This window comes from Phocoena sinus, chromosome 7, assembly GCF_008692025.1.
Source record: "Phocoena sinus isolate mPhoSin1 chromosome 7, mPhoSin1.pri, whole genome shotgun sequence".
NCBI lineage: Eukaryota > Metazoa > Chordata > Mammalia > Artiodactyla > Phocoenidae > Phocoena > Phocoena sinus.
In genome coordinates, this window is record NC_045769.1 from 4,465,141 (window position 1) to 4,483,463 (window position 18,323).

At 45.3% G+C, this 18,323-nt stretch overlaps 1 protein-coding gene across 1 annotated transcript in view; it reads left to right on the top strand.

Moving 5' to 3' along the window:
- The window catches only part of ASB18 (ankyrin repeat and SOCS box containing 18), a 63,731-nt gene extending 52,314 nt beyond the window's left edge, over window positions 1–11,417 (top strand). Inside the window, exons 5-6 of the mRNA XM_032637788.1 lie at window positions 9,684–9,797; window positions 10,577–11,417. Of these exons, the coding sequence (XP_032493679.1) occupies window positions 9,684–9,797; window positions 10,577–10,762 (300 nt within the window). The 3' untranslated portion in view covers window positions 10,763–11,417. The remainder of the gene's footprint in view (window positions 1–9,683; window positions 9,798–10,576) is intronic.
- Window positions 11,418–18,323: the final 6,906 nt, after the last annotated feature.

Sequence of the window (18,323 nt, forward strand, 5' to 3'; positions counted from 1 at the left end):
GGAGGAAGAGGCCTCCTGGTGGAGCACAGGTCACCAGGCTGGGCATCGCCCTCGCCAGCCTTCCTCCACTTTGCCCCTCCACCATCTCACAGGTGAACAAAGAACGGGACCATGGACTTCCCCTGCACGTTGACAGACCTTGTGTCTGGATCTCACCTTAATCAGAGATGAATACAGAAAAAATTAATGGATTCATCGTGGGGAAGGGCAGAAGAAGAAAAATGAGATAGCATCCTGAGAGTAGAGACGAAATCTGTACGTCTCATCAAAATATCCAGAAGAAAATCTGAAACATTGTGCGCCCTGTGTGCCATCCTTTATGGAATGCAAGAAGATCTAGTCTTTAAATCCATAAAACCAGACAGGTTAAGCTGAGGAGTCAATAGAATGGCATGAAAAGGAAGATGGAGATAAATTTATACCAAGAAAGCAAGAGCACAGTGGTAGGTCAGATTACACATTAAAGGAAGTAGAAGGCAGAACTGATTCATTAAAAACATCAAATCAATGATGTAAGTGAGGGTGCTGTGCTGTTTGCATGTGTGCCCCCAGATCCAGTCCCTGCTGCCTCTGTGTTCTGCTCTGCATCCTGATAGGGTACAGAGCCCCTTCAAGCTAACACAGAGCCCCATATCAGCTGGCTTCTGACTGGGTTCAGCCAAGGGAGACACCATGGGAAATTGGAGGGGGAGGGGGGAAAAGCCAAGGTATTTCTCCCCCTCTTCCTCCACCTTAGGTAGCTTCTACTGCAGCACGTGCATCTCCATGGCTCCAGTACCCCCAGGCGGCTCCTTCTCATAGTCACAGCCCCACCAGGCAGCCCCTTGGTTCCAGCCTCCCTTGTATCTCTCATAACAAGAAGCACAGGCTTCAGGATTGGTGGTTTCTGAGTCTCAGTGACATCATCAAAGAACCAGATGCCTTTCAAGCTCAGTAAGTCAGCCTTGCCCTCAAAATGGTCCTTCTCTTGGTCCCTAAATGGCTTCCAGCAACTGGGCCAACCAGCTTCCTATTCAGATCCAGCTGTTTTCTCTAGAAGCCCTGAGGAAGTCTTTCTTTGTGTTTTATTGGCCTCAGTTAGCTTAAACCTGCCCTTCCCCAAACCGTTAAATGATGAGTGGAATAGAATTATCATGATTGAATTAATCTAATCATTTGGAGTGTTGGGAAGTCAACCACAATGTTCACTACAAAGGACTAATATTAAAAGATCTTCTGGGGCTTCCCTGGTGGCAGAGTGGTTAAGAATATGCCTGCCGGTGCAGGAGACACGGGTTCAAGCCCTGGTCCAGGAAGATCCCACATGCCACAGAGCAACTAAGCCCATGCGCCACAACTACTGAGCCTGCACTCTAGAGCCCCCGAGCCACAACTACTGAGCCTGTGTGCCACAATGACTGAAGCCTGTGCGCCTAGAGCCCGTGCTCCCAACAAGAGAAGCCACCTCAATGAGAAGCCTGCACACTGCAACGAAGAGTAGCCCCCACTTGCGGCAACTAGAGAAAGCCCACATGCAGCAACAAAGACCCAACGCAGCCAAAAATAAAAATAAATAAAATAAAATAAATTTATTTTAAAAAAAAAGAGGGCTTCCCTGGTGGCGCAGTGGTGGAGAGTCCACCTGCCGATGCAGGGGAAACGGGTTCGTGCCCCGGTCCAGGAAGATCCCGCGTGCCGTGGAGCGGCTGGGCCCGTGAGCCATGGCCGCTGGGCCTGCACGTCTGGAGCCTGTGCTCCGCGACAGGAGAGGCCGCAGCAGTGAGAGGCCCGCGTACCACAAAATAAGAAAAAAAAAAAAGAACTTCTTAAGTGCAAAAGAAAAAACAAAGCCAAGAAACTAAAGAACAAAGTGATGGTCGTAAAGGACAAAGAGCAGAGAGCCAGTTCACAGATAAGTGATATTATTGAAGAACATACAACAATGGATCAGAAACAATAATCAAAGACGTAACAGAAGAAAACTTAGCTGCACTAAAATATCTTAACATAGAGAAGTTGAATGGATATTCTCTGCAAATCAGTGATGGGAGACACATACCTATACACATTCTAAAAAAAATGTTCTAAAAAGGCTTGCAAAGTATCCAAGCAGCAAACGGGTTATTCATAAGGGAATAAAAATCAGGCTGGACTCAGATTTCTCTGCTGCAGTGTTATTGTAAGACAATGAAATATCATCTACAGATTTTTAAAGAAAAGGTTTGGACGCTAGAATTCTAGTTTCAGCCAAGATAGCTTTCATTTTGATGGCAAAAGAAAGACACTTTTAGATATCAAGGGCTCATAAGACATGCCTTCCTAATGCATTTTTTTAAAAGAAAAAAAATGTTTCTATTTACTGCATTATTTATTCAACAAATATTTGTTGAGCACCAGCCATTTGCCAACAACATACTAGATGCTTAGGATAGCTAATGAGAGAATAAATCAGGGGAAAAAAAGTATTGCTTCCCTCATGGAGCTTACATTCTAATGGGGAAGACAGACATTAAACAACAAGCATAATAAATGGGCCAATAAAATGATAAGGGCTAGGGGAGAAGAAGCAAGACGGGAGACAGTGCGTTTTAAAGAGAGTAGTTAGGATGGGTGGTTTTTGAGTAGACTTGAGAGAGGTGAGGGAATCAGCTAAGCAGATGTCTAGGCAAAGACCAGCCCAGCAGACAAGCCAAGAGTCTGTGGCCCCAAGGCTGGAGTGAGCCTGATCCACGTGGGGAACAACAAAGGAAGCAGTGTGGCTGAAGGTGGAGAGAACCAGTGGGACAGTAGCAGGAGATAAGATGGGAGAGGTGGGGGAGGGGCACAGACTGTGTGGGGTCTCGTAGGACATCGCAATGACTTTGGCCATTGGAGTGGTTTGAGCAGAGGAGGGGTATGGCCTGACTAACATTTTATGAGGCTTCTTGTGGTCTCCATGTTGAGAACATACTTTAGGAGGAACAGAATGGAAGTGGGGAGATGACTTAGGAGGTTGTGACCATAATCCATCTGAGGGATAACGGTGGCATGGACAAGGGAGGTGGTCTGATTCTGGATGTATTTTGAAGGTGGAGCCAACAGGATTTCTTGACAGATTGGCTGTGGGATATGAGAGAAGAGGAGTCAAAGATGACTCCAAGACTTTTAGCCTGAGAGACTGAAAGGTGAGATGTGCCATCAACTGACATGGGGAAGCTTATGGGGAAAGTAAGTCCGGGGCTGAGGGGGAGACTTGGGATTTATGTTTCCAATACATTAAGTGTGAGATAGAGCCAGCCACAAGGAGATATCAAGTAAGCAGTTGGATATTCAAGCCTGGAGTTTGGGAGGGAGGTTTGACTGACCTGGAGATACACTTTTGAGGGCCGGTGGCATATGGATGGTATTTAAAGCCAGGAAGCTGAATGAGATCACCAGGAAGGGAGAGTAAATAGAGAAGAGGAATGAGGACTAAATCCAAGGCCATTCCAGCAGGGAGAAGATGCAGAGATGAGAGAGTAGCAGAGGAAACAGAAGGAGCAGCAGTGAGGGAGGTGAAGGAGCAGAAGTGTGGCTTCCTGGAAGCCAAGAGAAGAACACATCAAGTGGAGGACGTGATCGACTGTGTCAGAAGTGCTGATACACAGCACGAGGCGAGGCAGAGCCGTGACCACCAGATGCAGCCTGCTCACGGGCACTCTTGGCAAGGGCGGATTGGGTGAAGTAGTGGAGACAAAAGGCCAGATGGGATGGGAGTACCCAGCTGACCAAGAGGTGATGGGAAAGACTGTCTCAGGAATGGGAAACTCAATCTGCAGATTGTCTCAGGTCGACCTCTTAAATATCTCTCAAAATCTTCCTTCTCTTTCCATCCTGGCTGCCACCAGCTGAGGTTAGGCCACCACCATCTCTCCGCTAGATTGCAAAAATATCCTCGTAACTGGGCTGTCTGCCTCCAATATGGCCCCATGAAACTCTTCTCGACACTGTAGCCATGGTGACATTTCTAAAATTAAAACCTGACCCTGTCACTCCTCCACTCATCATCCTTCAAGGCCTCTTGGGTGCCCTCAAGATAAGTCTAGCCTCCCTGTCATGGCAGACAGTGGTCTTCTAGATCTGACCCTGCTTTCCTCTCCAGTCCCAGTTTTCACTACTCCCCGTGTCAAACTCCATGCCACAGCCAATATTTTTTGTACCTTTTCACCTCCCAAGTTTGGTACATGTTTTCTCCACCTAGAACATTTTGGTCCTCAGAACTCTCCACACCTTTTGTAACTCCTATTCCATGTCTTATTGAATGTCACTTCCTCCAGAAATCTTTCCTTGATCAACTCACCACCCCATTGCAAATCTAGGTCTGAGTTAGGTGTCATTTCTAGCACCTGGTGATTCTCTCACCGTAGTACTATGGCACCTATACATTTATTTGAATTACTGCTACTACTACTTCTACTATTATTTGAGACTGTATCATTTGGGACCGTAAAATTCTGTGAAGCCAAGGCTTGCCTTTGTTACCACACAAACATAACACAATCTTTAACTTCTAGTAGGAAATTGATTAAATATCTTTAACTTCTAGTAGGAAATTGATTAAATATTAGATATTGATTAAATATCTGTGGAATGAATGGCTTAAACAATCCAGTTAAAATAGAGTCAACTTAAATAATTGTCAGGCAGGTGGTAAAACTAAATGCAACTACCAAAAGTTATTTCCCAAGGAGATATATAGCATAAAATAAGATCTTGTACTAATTATAATCCAGAACACAAACTTCAGATGTTACTAAGGAGGGAGAAGAATTGGTTAAGAGAGGTGAGAGAAGGGATAATGGTACATCTAGAGCGCAAAATATACTATTTTGATGTTTAGAGAAATATAGGTTAATATTTTTTTATTCTAAAGGTAACCACTAGTAAAATTTTAAATAAGATATAGACTTCCAAAATATAAAAGATAGGGACTTCCCTGGTGGCACAGTGGTTAAGAATCCACCTGCCAGTGCAGGGGACATGGGTTCGATCCCTGGTCCAGGAAGATCCCACATGCTGCGGAACAACTAAGCCCGTGCGCCACAACTACTGAGCCTGCGCTCTAGAGCCCACGAGCCACAACTACTGAAGCCCGAGCGCCTAGAGCCTGTGCTCTGCAACAAGAGAAGCCACCACAATGAGAAGCCCACGCAAGGCAACAAAGACCCAATGCAGCCAAAAAAAAAAAAAACTTTTTTAAATATATAAAAGATAAATACAAAGAAAATACAAACCTGTGTAACAGAAATCAGACAACAAAGGAAACAAGAAGCATAAAAAATCGTAAAGAATAAAATGATAGAAGTAAAACCAGACAGATTATCTATAACAATAAATACAAATTTCTTAAGTTACCCTATTACCAGTAGAGACTCTCAAACACTTTAAAACAACGTGAAACAAAAGGTTAGAATTAAAGAGTGGGCAGAGGTAATTCTAGCAAAAACAAACTGAAAATAAAATGATGTACTGATATCAACATGCAATGTAGAAGAGTCCCAGGGAAATACACAAAATGAGAAGAAAAGATTCGCTTGACACTGATGAAGGATACAGTCCATAGTGAAGAGATAACCATTAAGAACCTTACATGCCAAAAAGAGATGATGTTAAAATGGAGAAAGTAACTGAAAAATAATAATTCTAGATGATTTTTAATTCATATCTCAGTCTTTCCCATAGATAAAGTAGGGGAAAAAATTTTAGAAGCTTCAAATCATAAATGTAACGTATACATGTTGAACTTTGAACCGTCAAACAGAATACAACTTCTAGTACTTCAAAATCAGACATTATTTAAAGCCGGGATACAATACTCCAGAAAATTAATAGCAAAAGTTAATTTTTTAAAATAATTTATGGAGTTCCTTGGTGGCCTAGTGGTTAGGATTCCAGGCTCTCACTGCCGTGACCCAAGTTCAATCCTTGGTTGGGAAACTGAGATCCCGCAAGCCACAAGGCGCAGTGTGGCCAAAAATTTTTAAAAATTAACTTTTTGAAAATTTCATCACACGCTCCTAAATGAATACTGCGTCTGTAGTTATTTAATTGCAGACTGTTTAAGAAAGAAAGACAGTGAGAACATTGTGCGTCAAAACTTATGGGTCTGACCACACCTCTGTTCAAAGGAAGATCCATAGCACTTGAAAAATTGCTTTATTGTGACACAAGGGAAAACATATTGTCAAGTTAACTGAGCAGTCAATCCAAGGAGCTGGAAAGAGAAATGGAGAAAGGGATTAATAACGATAAAGGCAAAAAGTAATAGATTGGAATATTTTTAAAGAGAACTGATCAATGTAATCCAATAGCTGGTTTCCTGAGAAAAAAAAATTAAAATAGACAAAATTCCAGCAAGACTAAACATGAAAAAAAATTGCAAATACAATCATAGTGAATCTCAAATGAGACAGGGTGCTTATTCCTATATACAGTGGAGGTACGCCCCCATCCAAATTTGTTCTCCACCTGCATGGACACATCTGCAAGGCTCCTGGCCCTTGCTTCCTGGGTTTCGCCAGTGCAGTGTCCCAGAAGTAGGGGAGGAAGGAGAGTGAGGTCAGAGGATGTATCCACTTGGCGCCCTCTCAGCTTCAGGCTGGTTGTGTGTCCCCAGCCAAGGATCACCCACCCCATTCTCTCACCCTGCAGACCCAGGAGTGGAAATAGCTCTGCTGCCAGCTCTGTATCAATGCACTGTTCCCTGTGGTTCCCCTGGCTATAAATAAGCCCCGTATCAATAAACCCTCCTGGAATAATCCTGTATCGAGTATGCCATCTATTTCCTGTTAGAACCCTGACTGATACATATGAAATGCTAAATTTCTTTTCTTTTTCCAGGAAAATATAGGTGAACAAAATTGAGCCAAGAAGAAATCAAAACAAAATATGCCAGTAACCATGAAAGAAACTGAAAATATTAAATTATCACCTACAACTAAAGGCTAGGCTTAAACGCTTCAAATGAAAGGTCCATCATGCTTTCTTATTTCCAATAATTATCTACTTTTCAAAATCTACCAGAGTATTAAAAAGATAGTTTTCTCAGATGGTTTTACTAAGTTAACATAAAGTGATATTAAAACCTGACAATAATAGCTCAAAAAGCTGAAACTGTAAACCAGATTTAGTTATCAAGAGAGCTGCAAAAATCTTAGCAAATTGAATCTGCCATTCTATTTAGAAGAATAGCCAGAGTCTGTTTTGTGAAGGTAAAAATGGGTTAATATTGGAAAGCCTTTTGGTATCAACTTGGTTAGAAAAAGGCAAAAGAAAATAAATCCTAAAATTTGTAGTAACCTAGGAACACAAAGATATTTCCTTAACTTAGAGTATTTATGTGAAACTAATACCCAAGATTATGGTGAAATGTTAGAGACAATCCTATTAAAATTAGGACTAAGACGATGATGCCTGCTATCAATGTTGCTATTTAACATTGAATTTTCACTCTCTAGCCAATGTAATAGGACAATAAAAATAAGAAATATTAATACTGAGGAGGAGAAAATACCATTATTTGCGAAAATGATTCCCTACCTGAAAAATAACCTTAATAAATAAAGTGTACTTAAAAATCAATAGAAAAAATGAATACACTGTAGAAAAAAATGAGCAAAAGCCATAATTTAGCAATTCACAAAAGAAGAAAGGCAAACGGTCAGCCAAAAGTAAACATGCCATATTGTACCTATCAGATTTAAATAATTAATGAGATGGTCTGGGTAGGAAGAAAGAGGCACTCTCATACATTGTTCTTTAAAAAGTGTAACAACTTACTTATAATTTGACAGTATGTTTTAAAAGCCTTAAAACATACACAGCCTTCGACCCTGCAGTTCTACTTCCAGCAATGCAGTATAAGCCATCTAAATAACTACGGCTGGGGGCAGAAAGAGAGAGAATTGTGTTCACAGACGTTCCCTGTTTATAATATCAAAAAGTACTGAGGCAACTTACAGTAGTTCATTCATTGAATTCATTATGATATGTTCATACAATATTTTATGGCCACTAAAAATGATGTTTAAATGCTCATTTATAATTTTTGAATTGTTCACAATCTATTTTGATAAAAAATAAATTTTCAAAATGATGTACAGAGCACTAGCTCATTTTGGTATATATATTAATTCCTTGTCTAAACGCATATAACCTTAGTATATACAAAATGCTGACAGTGGTTATCTCTGAACAAAGAAAAGTGAAATTCTAAAGTTCTGCTTTCCTGTGTCTTAAAGGGATGTTAGATCTGAAAGAAGCTAGGTAAGCTGTAAAGGGAGCAACCCTATTGGGTGTGTTCAAGGAGCACCGGTGAGTGTGCTGCAGGCCAGGCTTGCCATTGGCTCTGGCTGTTGTCTACTGTAGATATTTGGTGCCTGACCTTAGAAAAATTACTTAACCTCAGTTTTCTCAACGAATAAATAAAAAGAACAATTCTGCAACACTTGGTAAATCCTAAACCTCACAAACAGAGAATAATGAAGTTGCCCTGCCCCTCCCCCAAATCAAATCTGAATTTGATCAAGCTTCTGAATCCAACTACTAATCTACAGAAAGCCGAGAAGGAGCGGCATGCCCCAGGGATACAATCAGCAAAATCCCAACAGTGAGAAACTCTACAGGACAAATAACCTAGTTTCTTCCACAAATATGTCAACATGAAACAAAAAAGAAAGACCTGAAAATATATCATATCGACCAATGTAAAGGTGTTGGTCTTATTTGAATTCTTATTCAAACCAACAAATGACTGTTTTTGATATAAAGGCATTTAAGAGAAATTTGTGAATTTAACCATTGACTGTATATTAGGTGATACTAAGAAACTATTGTTAATTTCTCAGCTGTTACAGTGACACTGTGTTTGCATTTCTTTTAAACTTCCTTTAAGAGACACACAAATATTTACGGATGAAATGATGATACACTGAATTTGCTTTCAAATAACATTAGGGAGGGGATCTGGAGGTATGGACAGGGCAGGATTAGCCACGAACTGATGTGGGTACATGAGGGTTTACCCTACTGTTCAGTCTGCTTTGTGTACTTTCGAACTTCTCCATAACGACAACAAAAAAAAAAGTTTATTTTTTAAAAAGAAAGTACTGTTTCCATCTCTATGATGAAGCTGATGGACTTGAACTGTAGACTTTGCAAATTAGAAAATAAACATTCTTTGCCAGTGGGGACTCTGGAAATAAAACGGAAAGGCCAAGTGGAGGAGAAATGCAACAGCGAAGCAATTCTTCTCCCCTAGTTTCCCAACACATTAGAAAATCGAAGTAAGAAACTGGGAACACCATCGTTAGGCCAAATTCCCTCCCAGCAGAGCATATTTCCTTTTCTCTGAGCAGCTCCCTGGAGCCAAAGGAGCCTGCCCGGCCATCAGTATATTCCTCCTGGGAACTTGAATGCATACCGCTTGGCCCAGACGTTTCATGTGATAAGACAGCCCCTTACAGAGCTCTGCCCTGTGCTTACCTGTGCACTAGCACCTGGGGCCCTACAACGGCCCTGTTGTACTGTTACTGGGATTGCTACTGTTCCCTGGGAGGACAGTGACGTCGCACAGCCAGGAAGTGGCAGCAGTGGGACCCAAGCACACCCTCCTGTCTCCCCACCCTTTCCCACCTGGACCCAAAACCCAGCCCACCCAAACTGTGCCTCCCACCATTTCCAACCAGGTGCTGAAGACCTGTGCGCCAGCCCCCGCTGTCCTCGAGGTTCTGTTCAACTCCTACCCTCAGCTCCGCGTGTCAGAGTCCTGGAAGGAGGTGATCCCTGAAGAAGTGTTTCAGGTGAGGAAGCTGCCCCTTCTTCCCCCGTTAGTACAAGACTGTTGTCTGTTTCTGTTCACCCACGTGTGGAGTTTTGTTTTTTTTTTTACGTGTGGAGTTTTGCACTAATACCCAGGTAAGTAGAAGACATCTGGAGAAGGGACGAGAAAGGCAGATTGGGGGCATGTCTGAGCGTGTCTGTTTTTCTTCTGGAGGCTCAGTAATCACACAGCCTGTGGTTCTGATTGGGGTCCTGTGGGCTGCAAGGAACAGAAAACCGACTCACACGGGCTTAAGAAGCTCAGGGCTCCAGTAACCACTGTCCAGAGGAGGGTGGGCCGTGGAGGTCCTGGCTCCTGTGTGTCAGTTTCTTTCTCTGACAGCTTAAGATATGACCGAGGCAGCTGCTGGCACTGCATCCACACACAACAAAGTCCACAGGTGACTGTCAATTAAGAAAGAACTTCTTTTTTTCTAGAAGCCTCTAGAAAATGTCCCCTCGTGTCTCACTGACTTGAGTCCTGTTCAGATTACTGAACAACAAAGTGTGCTCTACCAAGGGGGTGGGCGGAGGGGAATTCTAGGAGGTTACCCATAGTATCTGAAAGCACCCAAAGCAGACTTCCGTCTGACTGGGCAGGAGCTGCACTTGAGAAAAGTATCCGGACCCTCTCGGGGAGGGTTGTCCTGCATCAGTAGCCGTGAAAGGATCACCTGGGCCGCCAGGGCTCTTCTGTCTGGGAGAGAGACGTGTGTCGGTTCCATGTGCCTAGACTGATGTTCCCCCGCCTTCCTTTCAGATGCACCAGCCTTTCTACCAGTCCCTCTTTGCCTTGGCCTACAGCCCACGCTGTCTGCAGCATCTCTGCCGCTGTGCCATTCGGAAGCTGTTTGGCAGAAAGTGCTTTTACCTCGTGCCCCAGTTGCCCTTGCCGAAGCCCCTGCAAAATTACCTTCTTCTGGAGCCAGAGGGGGTTTTGCACTGAAACCCAGAGATTTGGACCAAGACACTTGTGCTCTTCTGTGGAGGCTCCAGGGTTAGGAGGGGCCCTGGATGGGACTTGGCACCCACCCTGTGCACGGACCTCACCCAGCTTCAGGTCCACCTGGGCATGCAATTGGCAATAAAGGCCCTTTCTGCCTCTCAGGGTTGCTTGTAAGGACTGGAACTGTGAATATCGTAGTACTTGTATCAGAAAGTACCTTTCAATGGAGGTTGAACTAAAAGGTATACATATTTTTCCAAGGTCTGTCTCCTGCCCACAATGCGTTGGCAGCATTCGAGCTGCCCCCTGCCCCCGCCCCTGCCTTCAGACCCTCTGCCTCAAGGGGAACACCCCACCCTTCCTAGTGCTCAGACCCTTGGAAAGACTTTGTCCCCCAAACATGACAGACGTACACACTGAGAGAGGACACTTCTGTATCGAGAGCCCCTGCCCGGGAGCCCACTGGTGCTTCCCAGCATATCACAGTCCAGAGTCCCTAGAAGGACGTCAGAGGGGTGGTGAGCCAGACGTTCTGATCCGATGTGAGTCTTCTGTGTAACAGCCTTACCAAATGCCAGCGGATCCAGCTGTGGGGAACAGTCCAGGAAGCCAGATGCCAGGGACAGACACGGGTTCCTGGAGGTTGCCGTCAGCTCAGCCCGAGCATCCAGGATCGGAGAGCATCCTTAAAGGTCGAGGGCTGTGTTAACTGTGTCTTTTATTTTCTGTATTCTGGTGCTTCCGACATCTGGGGCCTTTCAGACCCTGGAGGGACTGCCCCTCCCAGGGTTAGCCAACTCCTAGAGATTGTAAACAACATGCCCCCAGGCATCCTTTTCAAATACAACTCGACCAACCCAGAGTTCACTACCTACCACCTCCCTGGAGCTCCAGCCACTGCCCCTCCAGAGCCAGTCCCCACAACCAAGGCCAGCCCCTCTGCCCTGGAGCCCACTGCAGTCATTCAGACTAGCCAGTCCTACGCCTGTGTGTCCTGCCTCGCCTATCCTTTCCATGGAAACCACAATAAAGTCTCTTGCCCATGTCCCCTCCCCCCACTTCCTGATCAACCCTGGTGCTTCCCCGTGTGGTGTGACCCTTCTCTTGGGAATGGTGACTAATAAACTATCTCTTCATTGATAACTGTCTCCCAATCTGTTGGCCCTACCAGACCTCACATTTTCTATTAAAAACCGTCTTTTAAAACACGGACTCTTTTATTTTCATCCTCTGAGGATAGGCAGTGGCTCCACATTTTCCAGTTTGAGCCTGTGCAAGGTGCGGCTGGAACGAACCTCAGGAGGGCGGGCATGCCATCCCACTGTCTGCAGTGCGGAAGCGGGGGTTCCACACCCCAGTAGGTAACTGCGGTCTAAGGTGGGATGCTCTGTCTGTGAGTGAAGCCCACTGTGGAGGTGAAAAGAATGAGGGTGGGCGTCACGAAAGGAGTAGACCGGCTGAGCCTTGGTGGATGGTCAGATTTCAACACAGCGGGTCAGGCCAAGGGAGGGATAGGACAGCATCCCCCTTCAGCTGACCCACCCACATCCTGCCCTTTGAGACCGACATCTCACCCAAACGACTACGTAAACACGGTTCAAGATCCCACACACCCTCACCCCAGGCAGATGGCTCTCCCCGAGCCCCTCCCACGTAGACATTCTGGAGCTGCCCCTGGATCAAAAGGAAAACTTGAACAAAGGCAGGGGTGCAGGAAAGTGCACACACCATGGAGGAACAGTGATTCGTCCGCCTGGAGGGGAGGGTCCCTATGCTTCGGCCACTGGAGGGAGGCCGGTCGGGAGGGTCTTGGCTTCCGGATCAAGGATTCCGAACTTCATTGCACAGGCCATGGGGAGCCACAGAGCAGTTGAGCAGATGTGACCCCAGTGAGACTCTAGGAAGTTCCTGCGTCCTGGAAAGGGATGCAGCACACCAGAGGGCGGGTAGGAACCCATGGTGACACCCCAGAGGTGGGGCTTCAGATCCAGGCTGCTCCACTGAGCAAGGAGAACAGTTACAGGTATCTAACGATTGGCTGCAGTTTGCTCAGCTGGGAAGTGAAAGCCTGCGTACCTCTCTCACCGGGCTGGGACTCCGTGAGATAATTCGTGAGGGCAGCAGGCTTCTCCAGTCTGAAGGGGTCTTGTTGAAATGCAGATCCCGACACTGGCGTCTGGGGCGGGGCCCCAGATTCTGCGGGTCGGCCAACTTTAACGTTGCTGACGAGCTTGGGTGACGCCCCTGCCCCTGGTTGGTCCTACTGAGAGCAGAGTGCAAAGCTCTAGGCCCAGACGTGGCCCAGAGAAGGAAAGCAATAAATGGTTCCTTCTCTTATTATGATTGCTTGATTATTAGGAGAAGAAAATAGCCTAATATTGGGATAAAGACTGCAAAAATGGAAAAGCAAAGCAACGTTATTTCTGAGAAAAATGAGAAAGGCGGAAACAGTAAGAAATACAGCCCCAGCAGCTACTAAGGAGCCCTGTCCTCACGGGATTTTGCAAATGAGACTCTGAGTGAGCCCCTGCTGACTGACGCAGCCTGTTCTTCAGCCTCCCCGCTCCACCCCCTCCTCCTTAGAAGACAGGTGGTATTTCCGAATGCACTAAATTTTAAATATGTTTGGGAGTCCCGGAACAAAGTAGAACTCTTTTAAAACACATTGACTTTAAATTTCTAAAAATCTGATGAATAATGACCAATTATTACATTTTCAAAAACACGTTTTTCCCCAAAATTACAGCTTAAAAACAACAACATGAGTCACAGAGTGAGCCCCAGACGTCTCCCCATAGCTGCCGAAATTCCACCACTGTGGAATTCTTATTCATTGTTTCACCCCCACCCCCCAAGAACTTTCTTTTAAAAATCAGATGCTCCCAGGTAGAGCTAATCCATGAAGTTCCTTGGGGATAAACCATTTACTCATCCATTCAGTCATTTGTTCATTCCTTTAACCAACCCTGTCTGAGCCTGCTGGGGGTGGAGCCCAGGACTTAGGGCTCAGGACCCACCACCACCAAGACAGGCTCCTAGTGGAGCTCACAGCCAAGCCAAGAAGGCCAACTTGTCAGCAAGGCTGTTGGAGAGACCTGGGCACATCGGGGGAGGTGCGGAGAGAAAGGGCCACTTTCTCCGCTTTCTCTCTGGCTTCACCTCTGCATCGAATGAGGGCCCCTGTTCCCAAGGCAGGTGGCAGTGTGGGCACTTTGCAGCTTCCCTCACCAACACACTCATCAGGCAGTCACGTGACATCCCCGATGAGCACCCACTCCGCCCTCCCCCACCAGCCACTACCGTATGCGGTGGGCCCAGTACCTCCAGTATAGTAGCGCTCTTGGTCAACATGGACCCATGTGCGACAGAAACAGAGCAATGAACAGGGCCTCTAAAGATGTCAGGAAGTCCTTTACCCTGCCCCCAACTCAGGTACGTGACTGCTGCACAGAAAAATAGGAAATAAACTGGCACTAGAAATTAGTTCTGAATCAGCCGCGTTCTAGTGGCTGCAGATGTGCTGAAAACGATTCCTGATGTATGGTCATGAGCGCATGGGACAAAAATGGCAAGTGTGGTAGTTTGGGGGTTATCTTAACTATCCAATGGGATGGAATTCATTCCTAGTTTTTCAGAATTTAATTACTGCTAGCAACTTGCTTTGTTAAGCAAAAAATAAAATAACTGAAAAAATTTGTAGTATTGATGACTGTCTAGCTTTGCCCTATGGGTCATGTGGCAGGAGGTTCTAAAATGAAGGGGACTTGCATAATTCCACACAGACAAGGGGGGGAGGGGAAGGACGAGACTAAGAGAAGGAGGGAGGGAGAAAAGGTGGGAAGGAGGGAGAGAAGTAACTTAGCTGAGTAAAACATCCAAAACCACATTATGCTTTGCAGCTAGAGTTATCTTGTCTGTCTTCTTTTCCAGTGAACAAAACATACCCTGGTATTTTTTTTTTTTTTTTTTTTTTTTTTTTTGTGGTACGCGGGCCTCTCACCGCTGTGGCCTCTCCCGTTGCGGAGCACAGGCTCCAGATGCGCAGGCTCAGCGGCCATGGCTCACGGGCCCAGCCGCTCCACGGCATGTGGGATCCTCCCGGACCGGGGCACGAACCCGCGTCCCCTGCATCAGCAGGCGGACTCTCAACCACTGCGCCACCAGGGAAGCCCCCTGGTATTTCTTTTATTAAAGGGTAAAAGTGTTTTCCATTCTTAAACAGTTCATATTAAACATCATTATTTTTCTCTCTGAGTATATTACATAAACTCAATTCCATAAGACCTAAACTTTTTACATTTTACATTTAGTGTTGTTTAATGATGCATTCACATGGTTCAAAATTCAGAAGGTAATAAAAGAGTAGATGATGTTTCTACTAAAAAGGAAAAAGATAGCAGAGGAATACTTTCCCTCAAACTTTGAGTATCTTTGACTATACAACTGTCATCTGACCGCAGAGAATTCAAAAATACACACATGAGGTTCTCTGCCTACAATGGTCCTGAGAAGTTTCACCCCTTTCCATCCTGAACATACCCTGGACAGGATGAGAGGTCCACAGCACAGCTAGATGGCCAGACACAACCCACAGCCCACAGGCAGGCAGGGCACGGACATGGCACGGTGTGATGTGTCATGTTTAAAATTCTGAAGGTGGCATTGGGCTTCTCTTATTAGTGTACTTAAAATCCATTTAATTTTAAGTTCCATGACAATCATTCATTCCGCATGTTTTGAAGAAAATCAAAACCACTGACTCTTTAGGAAACATCTGCTAATCCCAGTAACTGTATATAATCACCACAGTTTCAGTCTCCGAAATAACCCTTACGTTTTCATGTTGATGGGGCAGGCTGTTGAACTTTTGCAAAGAACACTTAACCCTCTACAAAAACGGTATAAAATACAGGCTTGGAGAATGAGTGGGTCTGCTCCAGCGACGGGTCCTGACGCAGACATCTGAGAGAGAGCTTAATCACTGCAATTGCGGACGTTATTAGCTTGCCAAGTGCTTTTCATCTTTTAAGGGCTGCCCAAGGACCAAGTGATAAACCAGGAATATTGCATCTTTTATTCCATTATTTCAAGGATAAATTATTCCTTAGTCAAATTTTCTATGTGCACTTGGGATATTCAGGAGTCCCAAAGTTTCAACTAGGATCAAGGTCGAGTCTTATTTTTGGCTTTCAGTCGGCTTTTCAAACTCTAGGGTTTGTCTTGAAGTTGTCAGTATCGTTCTGATTTAAAACAAAAATTAATCTCATTAAATTGCTAAAAAATAAGCCTGAGTGAGGTCAATTCCTACAGCCCAGCGGGAGGATTCCAGCGTTGAAACTTATTTTCATGGAGTCCTGCAGGTGGCGCCATAAGCAAACGGTCTTACCCGGCCCACCAACCGGCTCTCCCCGGAATCAGAAGACAAGATTTTAGCTCACATGCTAAAGGGGCGGAGAGTATAGGAAAACTATAGAATCGTGACATATCATATAGAATTATGTTGCTATCATTTTAAAAATCCGTAATTAAAATATTGATTATGGGTTTGCCTACTTCCTCTGTATTAAGTATGCACGTTTTATAGGCAATGTGTTTATAAATAAATATAATTTTAAGTTGACTCTTTTACGATGCCATAATGACAGCCCAATCCTCATTTATGTGTTCAACGTGTTCTTTAACAAAATTATACATTCACCATTGCAATGTAACTAGCTGGTTTTTCAGCCTTCAACTAATCTTCCGAAATGGTATTTCTGCAGTCCTAAAACTCTGCTTAATCACTCCAATAAAAAGAGTAGATTTCTTTGTAATGCAATTTGTACGCAATAAACATGATTGAGAATGCAGTGTTTGCTGTCGACTATGTTTAATGCAGGGTTTTAATTCGGTGTGTAATTATTCATTTGGTAGGCACTCTTCCCATTCACGTATCTTTTCCCTGCTCTGAAAAAAGTTGGTAAGTTGGGAAAACATTGGGGAAACAGGATTTTCTAGTACTTTGTGCAAGCCGGAGTTTGATGCAGATGTTATGGAAAAAGAACCTTTTTTTATCTGCTAAAAACAGGAGGTCATCTTAACTCCCAGTACAGACACATAAAAATGTGATTATGGGTTCTAAACACAACGCAGTGGGCTCCTAGCTAACAATGAGATTTCTAGGAAGTGATGCATAAATTCTTCAAAAATGACACATTTCTCACGTTTCATTCCAATTAAATTACTGAGGCAGCTAACAGCGAGGAGCACAAAGTACGGGGGTAAAATGAGGGTTTTCTTCTTGTAACTGTATCTCTGTGAAAGTATATTTTTATGAGAAGCAGTTAATATTACGCTATTATTTTTCAACTGCGCTGGAAGGGATATCTTGAGCCTTTCTTGTCGAGAGCTCTCCCCGGAAGAGTCTGCTCCTTTGTTTCCTGGGTTTACTAATAAGGGAGAATTGCTCCGCAGGCTACAGCCCCAACCCGGGTCTCTGGAGTGAAAGAGCCCAGCCTGAAAGGGGCTCCGTGTGTCAGTCCTCAGGGTCCCAGGGTCGGGCCCAGTAGCTGCCCACAGGCCTACGGCCGCGTGACTCAAATACGCCCGGAGCTCCACTTACAAACTGCGGCGCGGGGCCGGGGGTAAGGGATTGGGGGTCCGAACCCACCCGCGATCTGCTAACACGCGGGGCGGGTCCTCCAGCGCCCGGCCCAGGTCTCCGGATCCTGAGTGCCCCGCGGCCGTGCGGGGGAGGTTCTCCGGGTGGGCCGGGAGGGGGATCTAATGGGGAGGAAGACCTGCTAGGCCAGCCCGCCGTGCCCCCCCTCCGGGCGAGCCTGGGGGCGTGAGGGTCCAGCCCCGCTCCCAGGACGACGGGGATCTGGGCTGCTCCCCCGCAAAGGAGGCCAGAGGAGCGCAAGACCGCCCGGGGGGAGGCGGGAGGGGGCGTCGGAAGACAAAAGGATGTGAAGCTTTAAATTCAAAAAGATGTTTTTGAAAGCCTCGTCCTGGGGTTTGAAAGGCGCACCGAGGACAGCGGCAGAGCGATACCAATCAGAAATGAGATTTGAAGTCCTAATGAACTTGATTGCGTGAACATTTATAATCCCCCATGGCCCTAAATGAAATCAGATATAATCAGAAGATACAGGGAAGGGAGTGTTTACAGCCGACGCCGGGCGGCTGCGGGACGGGGTGATGCGGCCCCGGTATTGATGTCGAAAATGATGGATAACGCGGGAATGGCAAATATACTATTTGTCTAATGGCTCGGCAATTAAATTCCCCTGTAAATGACCCATGCCTCATTTCATCCTAATCTATGGAATTTTGATTGAATTCGTCAGCTCTAATTGAAAAATACTGCACTTTAATGTCTGCATTGCAGTTTCGGGACGAGAGTGGTTTTAATGAGACAGTGCCCCCCTGACCCGGGAATATTTGAGACTTTTACTCGGAATTTAAAGCCAGAAGATTGCTCAACTGAGCGCTGCGATATCCGCCCCTGTATCCACGTTCATCTATCTCCAGACGCGATTTAATAAACGCACTTGGGGATAAATGCGCCCCCGACCCTCGC